Genomic DNA, 15,555 nt, shown 5'->3' with positions numbered 1-15,555 from the left:
TCGGTGGCCAGCAAGATTGTTGTGTGAGCACCACATGACAGCTCACAACTGTTTGTAATTCCAGTTTCAGGAGATCTGACACCCTAACCCAAACATAATTGCAGGCAAAACATCAATGCACATAAAAAAAAAAAGCCAGCTAAAAAATTAACTTGCATGGCATTTACATTAATCCTTAGTTTTAGTTAATCTTCCCTCTTCTCCATCTACTTCCCAATCTCTCCCACTCCCATTCCTGCTTGAACCTGTAATATTCTCTTTCCTTGTACTTTCAAATTACATATATTCTACTATTCCCCATTTCTTTTTTCTTTCTTTTCTTTTCTTTTTTTTTTTTTTTTTTTGGGACAGGGTTTCTCTGTGTAGCCTTGGCTGTCCTGGAACTCACTCTGTAGACCTGGCTGGTCTTGAACTCACAGAGATCCACTTGCCTCTGCCTCCCAAGTGCTGGGATTAAAGGCGTGCGCCACCATCGCTCGGCTTATTCCCCACTTCTTAATGCCTGTTCTAACCTCCACTACTGCCAATGGTCACATTCTAACCTCCTGCTTCTACAGGGACAAATAGACAAATCCAAAAAACTGAAATTAGTGTTTCTGGATGAGAGAAAACATACATAGGGTTAACTCACTCAGTCTATTTTCCAATTCTATTCATTTTCCTGAAAGTTTCAGGACTCCATTTTTCTTTATAGCTGAATAAAATCTCTGTTTGTGTATATGGATCACATTTTCTTACCCACACAGCTATTGTGAATAAAAATCAATGAACATGGTTGTGTTGGTGTCTCTATTGTTGTTCGTTTTTGTTCTTTTTGGGGGGCCCACCACCCAGCTCCCAAATAAATTCACACAGGAAGGCTTATTTGTAGACGAATTTCTAAATGGTCTCATTAAATAAAAAGCACAGAGCCAAATATAGGGGTGAAAGCCTTAGAGATCAGGGAAATAGGGAAAGCCACGAGCCAACCTTACCTCACCAACTCTGCAGCTTCCAAATGCCTGCTACTTCCTGTCTACCTATGCCTTTAAAGGCTTTGCTTTTCTGCCCTCTCATTGGCTCTTAGCCTAGCTACTTCACTTTCTTGTCACTGCCTGTGTGTACAGACCTCCAGGTCTCTATAGTTGGTACTGGGATTAAAGGCATGTTGTTACCATGCTTGGCTCTGTTCCCTAGTATGGCCTTGAACACATGGAGACCCTACCTGCTAAGTGATTGGAATTAAGGGCGTGTGCTGCCTGACTTTGTTTACTTAAAATGGCTGACCTTTCCCCCCTGATCTCCAAGCAAGCTTTATTGATCAAAGCACAAATAAAATATCACCACACTTATTATTACTTATGAATGCCTGGCCTTAGCTTGGCTTCATTTCTAGCCAATTTTTCTTAAGTCTAAATTACCCCATCTACCTTTTGTCTTTGGGCTTTTCCCGTTCTCTTACTTCTGTAAATCTTACTCTTACTCTGTGGCTTGCTGTGTAGCTAGTCCCTGATGTCCTCCTCTTTCTCTGGCTACTACTTCTCTCCTCCCAGATTTCTCCATATATATATTCTCTCTGCCTGCCAGACCTGCCTATCTTTTCTCCTACCTTTCTGTTGGCCAGTTCTTTATTAGACCATCAGGTGTTTTACACAGGCACAGTAACACAGCTTCACAGAGTTAAACAAACAACCATAAGCAAAAGTAACACACCTTAAAATAATATTCTACTACATTCTATAGTAGGATACAAACTCTTAGGGGTGTAAGCCTAGGAGTGGTATAGCTGAGTCATATGTTAGTTCTTTATTGATACTTTTGTGAGAAAACTCCACACTGATTTGTATGGTGGATACACCACTTTACACTACCACTAAAATAACTCAGGGTTCTCCTTTCCCCACTTGCCAGTATTTGTTGACATTTGGTTTCTTGATAATCATTCTGACTGAGGTGAGGTTGAATCTCAAACCTCTAGTAGTTCCCTGATGACTAATGGGGTTGAACCTCTTTAAAATATGTGTTATCCATTTGTAGATCTTCTTTTGAGAATTCTTTCACTTCTATAGTCCATTATTTGATTGGATTATGGTTGTCTTGATGTTCATTTGGTGTGTGTGTGTGTGTGTGTGTGTGTGTGTGTGTGTGTGTGTGTGTGTAGCGGGTGCTGTTCCTATTAATCCTTTGTCAAATGTGTGGCTCACAAATACTTTCTCATCCTTTCAAGAAGCCTCTTTACTCAATAGTTACTGTTGCAGTATAAATCCTTTGTATTTTTTCATTTGTTGATTTTTGGTCTTATTTCCTAAGCCACTAGAGTCCTACTAAGGAAGTCCTCAGCTATGCCTCAATATCTCAAAATATTTTTCCTCTAGAACAGTGGTTCTTAATGCTGCCACGCTTTAATATAGTTCTGCATGTTGTGGTGACCCCTCCCAACCATACAATTATTTCATTGCTACTTCATAACTGTAATTTTGCTACTGTTATGAATTGTAATGTAAACATCTGATATTCAATTCCTGTGAAAGGGCCATTTGACCCCAAAGTGGTTGTGACCCACAGGCTAAGAAATGCTGCTTTAGACACTATAGAGGTTCAGGTCTTATGTTAATGGTTTTGATCTGTTTGGAGTTCTTTTTTGTTTGTGGGGTGACAAAAGCTCTAGTTTCAATTTTCTACATATATGGTTTTCTTGACACCATTTGTGAAGATGCTGTTATTTCATTTTCTTTATCTGTATCATATTCTCTCTCTCTGTCTCTGTCTCTGTGTCTGTCTCTCTGTGTATGTGTGTGTCTGTGAACCAAACCTGGGCCCTCTGGAAGCACAGTAGTCACTCTTAACCACTGACCCATTGCCCCAGCTCAGATGCTGACTTTTCTTCTGAGTATATTATCCATGTCTTTGTGAAAAATCGTATAGCTATGGTTGTTTGGGTTTATATCTGGCTTCTTTGTTTTATTCCATTGATTCACCTGCCTGCTTTTATGGTAGCATGATACTGATGCACTGATGCTTTTTTTTAATTAGCTTTGGTGTGTTTTACTTGAAATCAGATATGCTGATACCTGGGGCATTACTCTTTTTGCTCTAGTGGCTTTGGCTCTCTGGTTTTTTTTTAATGCATCCATACACATTTTAACATTTTTTTCATACTGTGAATTATGGTATTGAAATTTTGATGGGGATTATATTGAATATATAGACAGCATTTCACAATATTATATTTTCTGTTCTATAAGCATTGGAAGACCTTTCATTTGCTAGTGTCTTCCTCAGTTTCTTCCTTCTTTATTTTCTGTGTTTCTTTTCATTGATTGTATATTAATAACAGCTTTTTCCCCTTTTCTGTCTTTCCCCCAATCAATCCCTCCCTTATACCCCTTGCTATTCTTCTTCAAATTCATGGCCTCTTTTTTTTCAATTGTTACTGTATACATATATGTATTTATATATACATTTATATTTTTAATATAACCATTTGAGTCCATATAATGTTACTTGTGTGTAATGTAGCATGAATATTAAAAGGTCTTATTAATGAAAACAAACCTGGAGCCAGGTATTGGGGTGAACGCTAGAAGATCAGAGAGGCAGAATAAGCCTGAGCTTCCTCACCTCGCCAATTCCTCAGCTGATCCTGTTTCCTCAGACTGGGAGCCCGTGTGTCCTCTTCTGAATGGGTCTCAGCTGAACTGTTGCTCAAAAGCCTAAAAGCTTAACCAGCTCTAGTTCCTGGTTTTCACGCCTTATATCTTTTTCTGCTTTCTGCCATCACTTCCTTGGATTAAAGGCATGAATCACCATGCCTGGCTGTTTCCAGTGTGGCTTTAAACTCACAGAGATCCTGATGAATCTTTGCCTCCCAAGTGATAGGATTAAAGGTGTGAGTGCCACCATTTTCTGGCCTCTATGTCTGTCTAGTGGCTGTTCTGTTCTCTGACCCCAGATAAATTTTTTTTCTTTAATTTTTTTTACTTTTATTTTGCAATACATTTCAGTTCTACATATCAGCCACGGATTCCCTTGTTCTCCCCCCTCCCGCCCCCCTCACCTTTCCCCCAGCCCACCCCCCATTCCCACCTCCTCGAGGGCAAAGCCTTCCCCGCGGACTGAGCTCAACCTGGTAGACTCAGTCCAGGAAGGTCCAGTCCCCTCCTCCCAGGCCAAGCCAAGCGATCCTGCATAGACCCCAGGTTTCAAACAGCCGGCTCATGCAATGAGCACAGGACCCGGTCCCACTGCCTGGATGCCTCCCAAACAGATCAAGCCAATCAACTGTCTCACCCATTCAGAGGGCCTGATCCAGTTGGTGACCCCTCAGCCATAGGTTCATAGTTCATGTGTTTCCATTTGTTTGGCTATTTGTCCCTGTGCTTTATCCAACCTTGGTCTCAACAATTCTCGCTCATATAAACCCTCCTCATTCTCGCTAATTGGACTCCCAGAGATCCACCCGGGGACTAGCCATGGATCTCTGCATCCTTATCCCTCAGTAGTTGGATGGGGTTTCTAGCATGACAATTAGGGTGTTTGGCCATCCCATCACCCGAGTAGGTCAGTTCGGGCTGTATCTCTACCATTGCCAGCAGTCTGTTGTGGACCCCAAATAAATTTATTAGGGTGCACAATATATTGGGGAACATAATATCACCACAGTGTAAGTTTTCAGGGCTGACTGTTGGCACTGAGCAACCAATTGGTGTGCTCTTTGTTGTGAATGGTCACCCATCCCATTCTCAGCTTTCCTCAGTTGCCTGTAGTTCTTTGTGTAGAGTGGAGGCCTCATGAGTTTTGCTTCTTCCCATCCAGCGCTGCATGTATGTTAGTGTCCTTCTTCAGCTCATGTTTGGGCAGTCATGTTGGTCAGAATTTATGGGTATAGCTTCTTATGTTGCTAGGGGAAATAATCTCAGAGCAATGTCCCTGATCCTTTGGCTCTTACAGTCTTTCTGCCCCTCTTCTGCAGTGTTTCCTCAGTCTTAGTTGTAAGATTGTTTTATAGATGTATCCATTGGTACTGGGCCCCACAAATCTGCATTTTGATGCATGTAGTATATAGTGTTTCTTCTGTTGCACAGATAAGTTTCCTCATTAAAGGGTAAAGACTATACTTATCTGTGGGCATAAAGACAAATATTTATAGATTATAATTGGGAATTATGTTGGTCTAGTAAATTATTAGTTGTAGATTCTCCTCCTATGACCATGATTTCACTAGCACTGAGTAACGGTTTTTAGTACCAAGCATGGTTTCCCTCTTATTTAGTGGATGTTAAGTCAAATTAGAGAGCAGTTGGTTACTACTAAGGCATGTGTTGTACTATTGCATCTGCAGGGTTCTTATGCCATGCTGGTCATTGATGTGGTTCATATGTATCATAGCTGGGTAGGACTGTTGATTGCTTCCCTCCTTTGGAAGCTTGCTTGCTCCATTCTGGTACCATGCAAGCTTGTCCTCAGGGAGGAGGCATTCAGGTCAGTTCCAGCTCAGGGGCCTCTGGCTGTGACTGCGTGGTGTTTCATCAGTAGGGACTTACCTCCACTTCTATGGGGCAACTAAGGGCAAAAGCAATAGCCTGTATGTTTTAGGAGTCTCTTAGATAGCCCTGGCCAAGAACACAAAAGAAAGTTACTCATGTCTGGTATTGGGGTTTTTCTTAGGTAGTCTTTGACCTTTGAAGGGAATGCCATCAGCCCAGAAGAGAAAAGCTCATTAAAATTATATAATTTATACATTGAATTATGTATGTTGTAGGATTTTTTTTTCTAGATAAGTTAGTAGTATGGTATCTTGTGGCTTTTTCAGCCAAATTGTTATTTTACCTCCCTCCCTCCATTGCTGTGGGATGTTCTGTATGGCAAATGTGTTGCTAATTAGTCAATAAATAAAACACTGATTGGCCATTGGCTAGGCAGGAAGTGTAGGCGGGACAAGGAGGAGAATAAAGCTGGGAAGTGGAGGGCTGAGTCAGAGAGACACTGCCAGCCACCATGATGAGAAACAGCTTGTGAAGATGCCGGTAAGCCACGAGCCATGTGGCAAGGTATAGATTTATAGAAATGGATTAATTTAAGCTGTAAGAACAGTTAGCAAGAAGCCTGCCACAGCCATACAGTTTGTAACCAGTATAAGTCTCTGTGTTTACTTGGTTGGGTCTGACAGCTGTGGGACTGGCAGGTGAGAGAGATTTGTCCTGACTGTGGGCCAGGCAGGAAAACTCTAGCTACACTCCATCTTCTGTATTAACCTTCATCCCCTTTCCCCAAGGTGCCCCATCTTTCCTATTTCCCCTATTTGATCACGTGTATCATGCCATTCCCCTTTACCCTCTACCCACCTTCTTCTGTATTTACCTACCTCCTATTCCTTAAGGAGCCTACACTTTCCCGATTTCCCTGATCAGATTACTTGTACTTTGCTATTCCTTTCTCTATTGCACTCCAACTCCTGTATCCTGACAATGGTGCCTTTTTACTTTACTGGTTTTCTTATGTAGTCATTTCTAAAGATTTGGAGCCAGGAACCTTCAATAAGGAAAATTGTGACATTTGTCTTTTTATGTTTGCATTACTTCACTTAATATATTTTTTCTAGTTCCATCCATTTGCCTGCAAAGTTTATGATTTTGTTTTTCTTTACCACTGAATAGTATTCCATAGTGCATATATACCACATTTTCATTATCCATTCATTGGTTGTAGAACACTTAGGTAATTTCCTCTTCTTAGCTGTTATGAATAGAGCAGCAGTGAACATGGCTGAGCAGAAATTGGTGGAGTATGATGTCTCGTCCTTTGGACATATGTTAAGAAATGGTTTGTCTGGATCATATGGTAGATTTATTTTTCAGCCTTTTAAGAATCAGTGACTGCCCCAGTTCGAAATCCCACTAACAGTGAATGAGGGTCCCCTTTTTCCCACACCCCATTAACATTTATTATCTGTTTCACTGATTGTTTGCCATTCTGAGTAGTATAAGATGAAATCATAAAGTAGTATTGATGTTTGCATTTTCATAATAGCTAGGGGTGATGCACATTTTTAGAGATATTTTCGTATGTTGTATCTTCATTTTCATCTAATTCTATCTAGGTTTTTCTGTTTTGTTTTTTAAATTTTCTTGATTTCCTTAGTGGCTCCATTTCATCAAGTAATGTATTGTCTAATATCCATGGCTTTCTGAGTTTTCTTTGTTTTTTTTCTTGCAATTGATTTCTAGCTGTATTCTATTGTAGTCAGAATACAAGAAGTTATTTTAATTTTCCTGTATTTGTTGAGACTGGCTTTGTATCCTAATATATGATCTATTTTAAAGAAAATTCCATGTAATCCTGAGACAAGTGTGTTTTCTGCAGTGTTTGGATGGCATGTTCCATAGATGTCTGTTAAATCCATTTGGTTTATGATGCCATTTAAATCCTCTACTTCTCTGTTTTTTGTTGGAATGAACTGTTTATCAATAAGAGCTACTGGTAGTGAAATCATGCAGTATTACTGTGTTAGGGTTAATCTTTACCTTTGTACCTACTAATATTTTATCAAATGCGTTATGTTTAGAATTATAATGTCCCTGACAGATTGTTTCTTTCACAAGGCTGAAATGAGTTCTCTTATCTCTCTGGACTACTTTTGTTAGGCATTTAAATGGAGATTTCTTCTTATTTCATTTTTGCATTCCAAGAATGACTTTTTAATCACTGCTAAGTCATGTCTGTTGTTTCTTGTTCTTCCAGTGACAAATAGATGGATCCTGTTTTGTTTTGTTTTTCCCAGTAAAGTCTGCTAGCTAGTCTATCTTTTGATTGGGGAATTGAGACTAATTAATATTCAGAATTATTATTGAAAACTGTGTTCCTTTTGTTGATTTTGTAGTGTTTGCTGTTTTGCTAATGATTCTTTGTTTAACAAATGTATTATGTTCCTCCTCCTGTAACTTTTGTATATCTCTATTGGTTGTGTTTATCACTTTCTTTACTCTGAAGAATTTCTTCTTGTATCCTCTGTAGAGCTGGCTTGATGTTCATTAATCTTTTTGCCTGTTTTTATTGTGAATTATTTTAATTTCTTTAATTTCTCTCCCAGTCATGATAGACAGATTTGCTAGGTATTGTAGCCTGGGTTGGTATTTGTGGTATTCCAGAATGTGCAATGCATTTTCTATACCCCTCTGGCTTTTAAAGTTTCAGTTGAGGGATTATTTGTTATTCTGATGGCCTGTCCTTTTTTGTGACTTGATGGTTTTCTATTTATAGCTCTTTATACACTTCTTTGTTCTATGTATTTACTGTTTTAACTGTAGTATGACATGGGGGTTTCTTTTCTTTTTCCAATTGTTTTTTTAAATGCCTTTTATATGTGGATAAGTCCATGTTTCCCTACATTTGGGAAATTTTTTTTTCTACAGTTATCTTCAAAATATTTTCCATTTCTTTGTAATAAATTCTCTTCTTAGTTTCATGCCTGTAATTCATTGATTTTGTGTTTTTCCTTTCTTCCACTTCAAATTTCTGAGGATTGGACCTAGGACTTTATACATGCTAGGCAAGTGTGCTATCAAGAATGTCTCAAAAAGTTTCCCTGTTCTGTTCATGTTTTTAAAAATTTATTGTTTTCTTTCAGCGTACCAATTTATCTATTTTCTATTAAAAAGTTTTCATTTGACTTTACTGAATTTTTTATTTCCACCATCATTTCATTTGACGTTTCTTCAATACTTGCCTTTATTGAATTCCATTCTCATATCCTGTGTTGGCTTCCCTGTTTTATTTAGTTGTCTTTATTCCCTTGTAATTTATTCATATCATCCTCCATTTCTATAAACATACTTATCATTGTTTTGACTTGTTTGTGTAGAATTTTGTCTGATCTTTTATCAGAGGACATTGCTCTGGAATTGATAGAATTTAGAGGAGTCTACCTGCAGCCTTGTTTTTTGTGTTAACTGTGTTTTGTAATGGGACTTGCACAGCAGACCAGGAGTTAGTTTAGCCCCCCCCCTTTACAGTATTTGTAATGTGGGAATTAGGTTGTAGTAGCTTTTTGATATTGTTTTCTTCTGTTAGACGTGTATCAGGCCATTCAGGTCTATTCATAGCTCTTCTCTGCAACAACAGTCATTATTCATGGGTAGATTCGTTATGAAATGGAGTCATATTGGATTATACAAAGTCACCCCTTAAGCACTAATCACTTCATGGACTAAAGGGACACTGGTAGTTCTGTGTGTACTAATATATTAATTATTATGAGCATGAATGGAAATAAGAACAAAAGACAAAGAAGGAAAAAGCACTAGTAGGACTAGTGATTAGCTTTGGGATGATAGAAACCAAACAGAGGAGGAAGAAATAAATAGGCAAAGGGATTGCAGCAGATATCACAGGATGGGAGATGTTTGACTAATGACAGACTGTCGAGAAGTAAAGATATGCTATCTGATAGTGTAGGACTGTCCCATTTTTCAGGGGCTGTGGGACAGGGGAAGTTTGTTGGGAGAGTAAAAAGCAAAAGGAAACAACAAGGAGACAGAAAAAAGTAAAAAACAAAACAAAAAAGAGAGAAGAAAGAAAAGGTAATATAGAGCAAGAATAGAATGAGCCTGAGGTGGCTTGATAAAATGATATTGGGGTATTAAACACAGGGGGTAAATACAGAGGAGGAGAGAGCCTGGAGGGGATGCAATTTAAGGAAACTGACTAGCCTGCCTGCCTGATTTTTGGCTTCAGTATACTTGGCTTTCTCCTTGCTTCTGTGGTGGTGGTGGGGGGGGGGGGCTTCTGTGATGGGTCATGCTCTTCTTACTGGATCTAACTTTGGCTGTTTGGATTACTGATGCTGTCCTGATGTGTGGGTAGTTTTGGATGTCCGTAGTTCCTAGATGGAGTTGTAGATAGGGTCACACCTCTGAACTTTTCTGGGCATCTCTTTGTAAATTCTCTTATTATCCCTATGTAGCCTTTGGCATTTATGTGAATGTTGCATTTTATATACTTTGGTTTCGACCAGATTACCGATTTGCTGAATGTTGTTTAGATCTGATTCAGCTATTCCACCCCTCCCCCATAGTCTTGCAGTATTCTGTTTGTCAACTCTCAATGCGTAATCTCATAACACTTGCTCTCAGAGTCATGAGAATCTAATTTACAGAGGATCTCCAGCTACAAAGGTACTACTGTATCAGAAGTCTTGGAAATGGTCTCTCGCATCTGATCTTATGTATTTTGCGTATTAGACCTCTACTGGAGATGTAGTTGGTAAAAATATTTTGCCATTCTGTAGGCAGCCAGTTTGTCGGAATGATGATGTTGTAGCCAAGGGTGGTGCTTGTGGGGTCCATGATAGAGAGCTGTTTTGCAGGTCATCAAGTAGTCACAAAAGATGAGCTAGAAAAAAGGGCTTAAAGGTGACACTATAGGAAGAACTTGGGGTGTCCTGGGGCCAAGTCCCAGGGGAATGTAGGTGGTCTGGGAGGTGGGGCTCAGGCTAGCAGGTGGCAGCAGGACTAAAAATAAGTTTGGGGAGACCAGAATGGAGGACATGAAGGAGGATCTAATTCCCCTACATGAGTTTCAGCCTAGTCTGGCAGCTGTGGGTCCCTCGAAGAGAGAGGTTCAGTGAGTTGGCGAAGTCAAAAAGAACTGAAGATGGGCTAAAATAGAGCTTCAGTTGTAGACAGGAGGAGAATTATTTAGTAAACTAAGATGTTTGAATGACTTCTTTTTTTACTGCTTCATCAATATTTTTCCTTACCCCAAAGTGTTAGAAAATGGAATTAGTTTATTAATTAAATTATTACAATTATTTAAAGATTAAAATAAAAACAGAAACAACCCTAAAGGTTTTTACTGTAAAAGGGAAATGATATTAGTGGTCATCTGTAAGGCCACTGTGATATGTATTAGAGAGAGCCTTTTTAGTTCACATAGAAGATTTAATGCCCCTCTGTTATAGCAATATGTGGAGGTTGAAATGGATTTAACAGCATTATAGATGCCCTGTAAATCTAAAAGAATGTGCCCAATTTTGAATATTAGAATTTAACTATGAGGAAAGTATGTAGGGAAGACAATATAGTTTACTCAAACATCCTAAACAGCTGTAAATTATAGTAAATTAATGATTGATTGGTAATTCTCTTAAAATCAGAATCTTTTCCTACTTCTTTAACATTTTTAGTACTCTTATTTTTTGGAGACAAGGTCTTAATGTAGCCTGAGCTGGCCTTAAATTAGCTATGGAGCTGAGCTGAAGTCTTTTCTCCTCCTGGCTCTAGTTCCCAAGGTTCCAAAACTATAGGTATTTACTACCGTTCCAGCCACTTTTAACAAAAAGAAACAACCAATAACACAACAAAATCCCTTTTACTTTTATGCTAATAATTATAACCATTTCTCTCCCATACCACCAACTATCTGGGGTTAAACAAAACTTAACTATTCCAGCAATTTTATCAGAATTTAGATGAGTTATTTACAGATGAAATTATGTATTTAAATTTTCTTGGCAGTATGTATATGCTGTTATTATTTATTGAGGACTACTCTGAGCACAGGGTCTATGGTTTGGAAAAACGTGAATTTTTCCAATAGCATAAAATTTGTAGGACACAGTGGATCACATACTACAGTAAAATGGACATGACTGGGGGAGGGCTGTCAGAAGATAGCTTTTGCTTTGATTTTCTAAGATAGGCCCTCATAACTAATGTGCAAACAAGAAACAAACAAAAGCTTCAGCTCCCAGATTAAGTACATGCCAAATATTAGCATCATATCCCAAGTTATCTGCTTTAAAGATGGTTATTTTTCTTTCTTGGGTAGCACCAAGTAGGAAGTACATCCTTACCTTTAATTTTCCTTGAGAATCATGCAGTTATTGGATGTAATTTTACCCTGATAATTATATAGAAACGCAATATGTTTATAGTAATTTTGGAATAATTTTAATGAATATTTGCCTGTTACTTTTGAATAAGTGCTATGTTTTCCTTTTTTTTTTTTTTTTTTTTGGTTTTTTGAGACAGGGTTTCTCTGTGTAGCTTTGTGCCTTTTCCTGGATCTTGCTCTGTAGACTAGGCTGGCCTCGAACTCACAAAGATCCACCTGCCTTTGCCTCCTGAGTGCTGGGATTAAAGGCGTGCGCCACCACTGCCCGGCTTGTTTTCCATTTTTAAGAAATAAAACATGCCAGGCGGTGGTGGAGCACGCCTTTAATCCCAGCACTTGGGAGGCAGAGCCAGGCGGATCTCTGTGAGTTCAAGGCCAGCCTGGGCTACCAAGTGAGTTCCAGGAAAGGCGCAAAGCTACACAGAGAAACCCTGTCTCAAAAAAAAAAAAAAAAAAAAAAAAAGAAGAAATAAAACATAACAGTTTAGTACCTGACAAATGGCTATTTGATTAATAAATGCTGTTTTTCATTTATTAACATTGATTTTGCGCTCTCCCTGTTTTGACTCTATCTAGGGTGTGGATGAATGGAATATAGCTCGCCTAAATACAGTCTTGGATGTGGTTGAAGAAGAGTGTGGTATTTCTATTGAGGGTGTAAATACCCCTTATCTCTATTTTGGAATGTGGAAAACGACATTTGCATGGCACACTGAAGACATGGATCTCTACAGTATTAATTATCTCCACTTTGGGGAGCCTAAGTCTTGGTAAGTCACTTGTTTAATATTTACATCCTTTAGAGTTATGAGGCATTGAGTGTTGTGCATTATTGAAGAGAATTACTTCTTTGATAGAGTGTAAGGAACTTTGGGACTGTAATCATATAATCATTTTTTTTCTTTTCATGTTTTTGAGTAGAAACTTTTAAGTCCAGTGGTTTCCTGTGGGCATTTTGTGTGCTATGAATTAATATAATCTTCATGTCAAATACTTTGTGAAGCACCTTTACTTCTTTGAGCATTTGTTAGAGGTTATGTGTGAGACAGTCATTAAAAACTTGACTTCTTGGATATATAGAGATTTAAGAATCTTGATCTGTTGGTTCAGCTTCCTCTTAGTGACAGCCTCGTTTGGTGTGTGTGTGCCAGGACAGGGGGCCTATTAGCACTTTATAGGAAATAGTATTGGTAAGAATGGCAACACACTTGAGTTGATATATGGTGTATATATTTATTAAGATGGGGTCTCATTTCTCACCTCAGGGTGGCCCTGAACTCATAGTAATCCTCCTATTTTAGTTGTCTGAGTACTGGGATTACAAGTGTGAGCTTCCAAACTGGTTTGATATGTACTTTTGCTATAGATCCTGGCTGGCCTGAACTTACTATACAAATTACATGGGCCATAGACTTCCAGTGATCATTTCTGCCTCGCACACATAGAGTAAATGTTAGAAACCACATGATCATCTCATTAAATGTAGTAAAGGCCTCAAACAAAATCTATCATCTCTTTATGATTAAAGTTCTGCAGAAAATAGAGGTACAGGGGATGTCTCTCAACATAATGAAGAGAATATACAGGAAAAACCACAGCTAACATCATCATAAACAAGAAAAGCCTCAAAGTATTTCAAATAAAATTTCCATTTTTTTTTTAAAGTAAATAACACAAAGTATTGCTTAGAAGGGATGCTGTTCCCTTGATCTTAAAAGTAAGAAAAAATTTAGAATTAGTAAAGATACTGATATAAAATGAAAATGTGCTATGCAATATCTAATCACTGATAACTTTAAAGGCAATTGTACCCATAATATCTAATCAGTGTTCCTCCTTAGGGAGACACATTTTTTTTCATGTAAGCATAGCTGTTGTCAATAGTTTTTATAGCAGGGCAGTGAAAATGTCTTCCAGAATTCATTGTTACCTTGTACTTTGCTGAATGTTACCAGAGGGTTACTATCAATATGAAGATTTAGCTTTGCTTAGGCAATATTTCATTTTTTCTTTGTGGACAATGGCTGGAAGGAAATTTTTACACTTTAATGATGTCTTAGTTAGGATTTCTATTGTTGTGAAGAGACACCATGACAATAATAACTCTTTTAAGGAAATCATTTAATTGGGGTGGCTCACTTACATTTTCAGAGGTTCAGTTCATTGTCATTGTCATGGTGAGCATGGTGATATGCAGGTAGATATGGTGCTGGGTACATCTTGATCAGAAGGCAGTGGTAAGTGGACTGGGCAGTATCTTGAGCATAGGAGACCTCAAAGCCCGCCTCCACAGTGACATACTTCTTCTAACAAGGCCACACCTACTTCAACAAGGCCACACCTCCTAATAGTTCCACTCTCTGAGATTTTGGAGGCCAGTTACATTCAAACTACCACATTCCATTTTCTAGTCCCCATAAGCTTGTAACAGTGCAAAATGCATTTAGTCCGACTTCAAAAGTTGCCACAGTCTGTCACAGTCCCAACAGTATTTTAAAGCCCAAAGTTCAAAGTCTCTTCTGAGATTTATACAATCTTTTAATTGTAAATCAAAATCAAAACACAGATCACATACTTCCAACATATAATGGCACAGGATATGCATCACCATCCCAAAACAGAGGGAAGGGAGCATAGTGAGGAAATAATGGACTAAAGCAAGACCGAAAATCAGCTGGGCAAACTCTAAACTCTGCATCTTCATGTCTGATGTCAAAACACTCCTCAGATCTCCCAGCTCCATTCAGCTTTGTTGACTGCAGCACACTTCTTTCTCTTGGGCTGGTTGCACTCCCTGTTATCAGCTTTCTTGGGCAGGTATCCCACAACTCTGGCATGTCTAACATCTTGGGTTCTCCAAGGCAATCAAGGCTTCAACTTCACAGCTTCATGCAGTGGCCTCTTTAGGCCTCCATTTAGGGACAACCCTGACATATGCCTGGCCTCAATGGCTTTCCTTATTGGAGACAAATTCCATAGCCTGTTTCTTTTATACTTAACTCTAAATTCAGAACCATGTGGCTGAAGCTGCCAAGTTCTGTGGCTTTCTGGGGCTGGAACATGGTCCCCTTGTTCAATTACATCTTTACCAGCTTTCTATTTTTGATTTTTACCTCCACTGCCTAAGCTTAGCTGTCCTTAAACTTGGTTTGTAGACCAGACTGACCTCAAACTCAGAGATCAGCCAAATTCTGCCTCTTGAGTGCTGGGATTAAAGGTATGCACCAACATACCCAGCTCTTAAGTTTTTCTTTAAATCCTTTTTACAAGTTAGAAATTTAGTTGCGTAGGGTTTTGCCCTGAGGTCACCACTCCCTTTATTCCATTTCTTAATCTGTTTATCTTCTTGAACACAAAATTTAGCTCTGTTCTACTTCCTAGTGCCCTTTTTCTCTATCTGTACATTTTGTATTTTTATTTGCTCACCTTGCTCCTTTTCATTATAAATCTTCATCATAGTTGACAATTAATAATCACAAGACAGAATCTATACTAGGCTGTTTTGAGATTTCCTCTGACAAGGGAATTAATCTAAAACTTTTTACTTTAACTTTAGGCAAACTCTTCAGACAAGGGCAGCCGCATTCTTCGCCAAAAATATCACAATAATCTGTAGGCTATATAATAACATCTTCTCTGAAACCCCACAGTTCATATCATTCTCAGCACCATTGTGTTCCATGA

General features: G+C 38.6%; 1 protein-coding gene across 5 annotated transcripts in view; it reads left to right on the top strand.

Moving 5' to 3' along the window:
* The window catches only part of Kdm4c (lysine demethylase 4C), a 206,503-nt gene that overhangs the window by 38,431 nt on the left and 152,517 nt on the right, over positions 1–15,555 (top strand). For all 5 annotated transcript variants that reach the window (XR_008213975.1, XR_008213976.1, XM_052718457.1 and 2 more), the window contains one exon: positions 12,448–12,641. Coding sequence is in view for 3 of the 5 variants with exons in the window: in XM_052718457.1 (XP_052574417.1) it covers positions 12,448–12,641 (194 nt within the window). In the remaining 2 variants the exon portion in view is untranslated. The remainder of the gene's footprint in view (positions 1–12,447; positions 12,642–15,555) is intronic.

The sequence above is a fragment of the Peromyscus californicus genome, unplaced genomic scaffold (assembly GCF_007827085.1).
Source record: "Peromyscus californicus insignis strain IS unplaced genomic scaffold, ASM782708v3 Scaffold_5__1_contigs__length_169319896, whole genome shotgun sequence".
Classification (NCBI taxonomy): Eukaryota; Metazoa; Chordata; class Mammalia; order Rodentia; family Cricetidae; genus Peromyscus; species Peromyscus californicus.
Note: the sequence above shows the minus strand (reverse complement) of the source record. Positions and strands in the feature narration are given on the sequence as shown.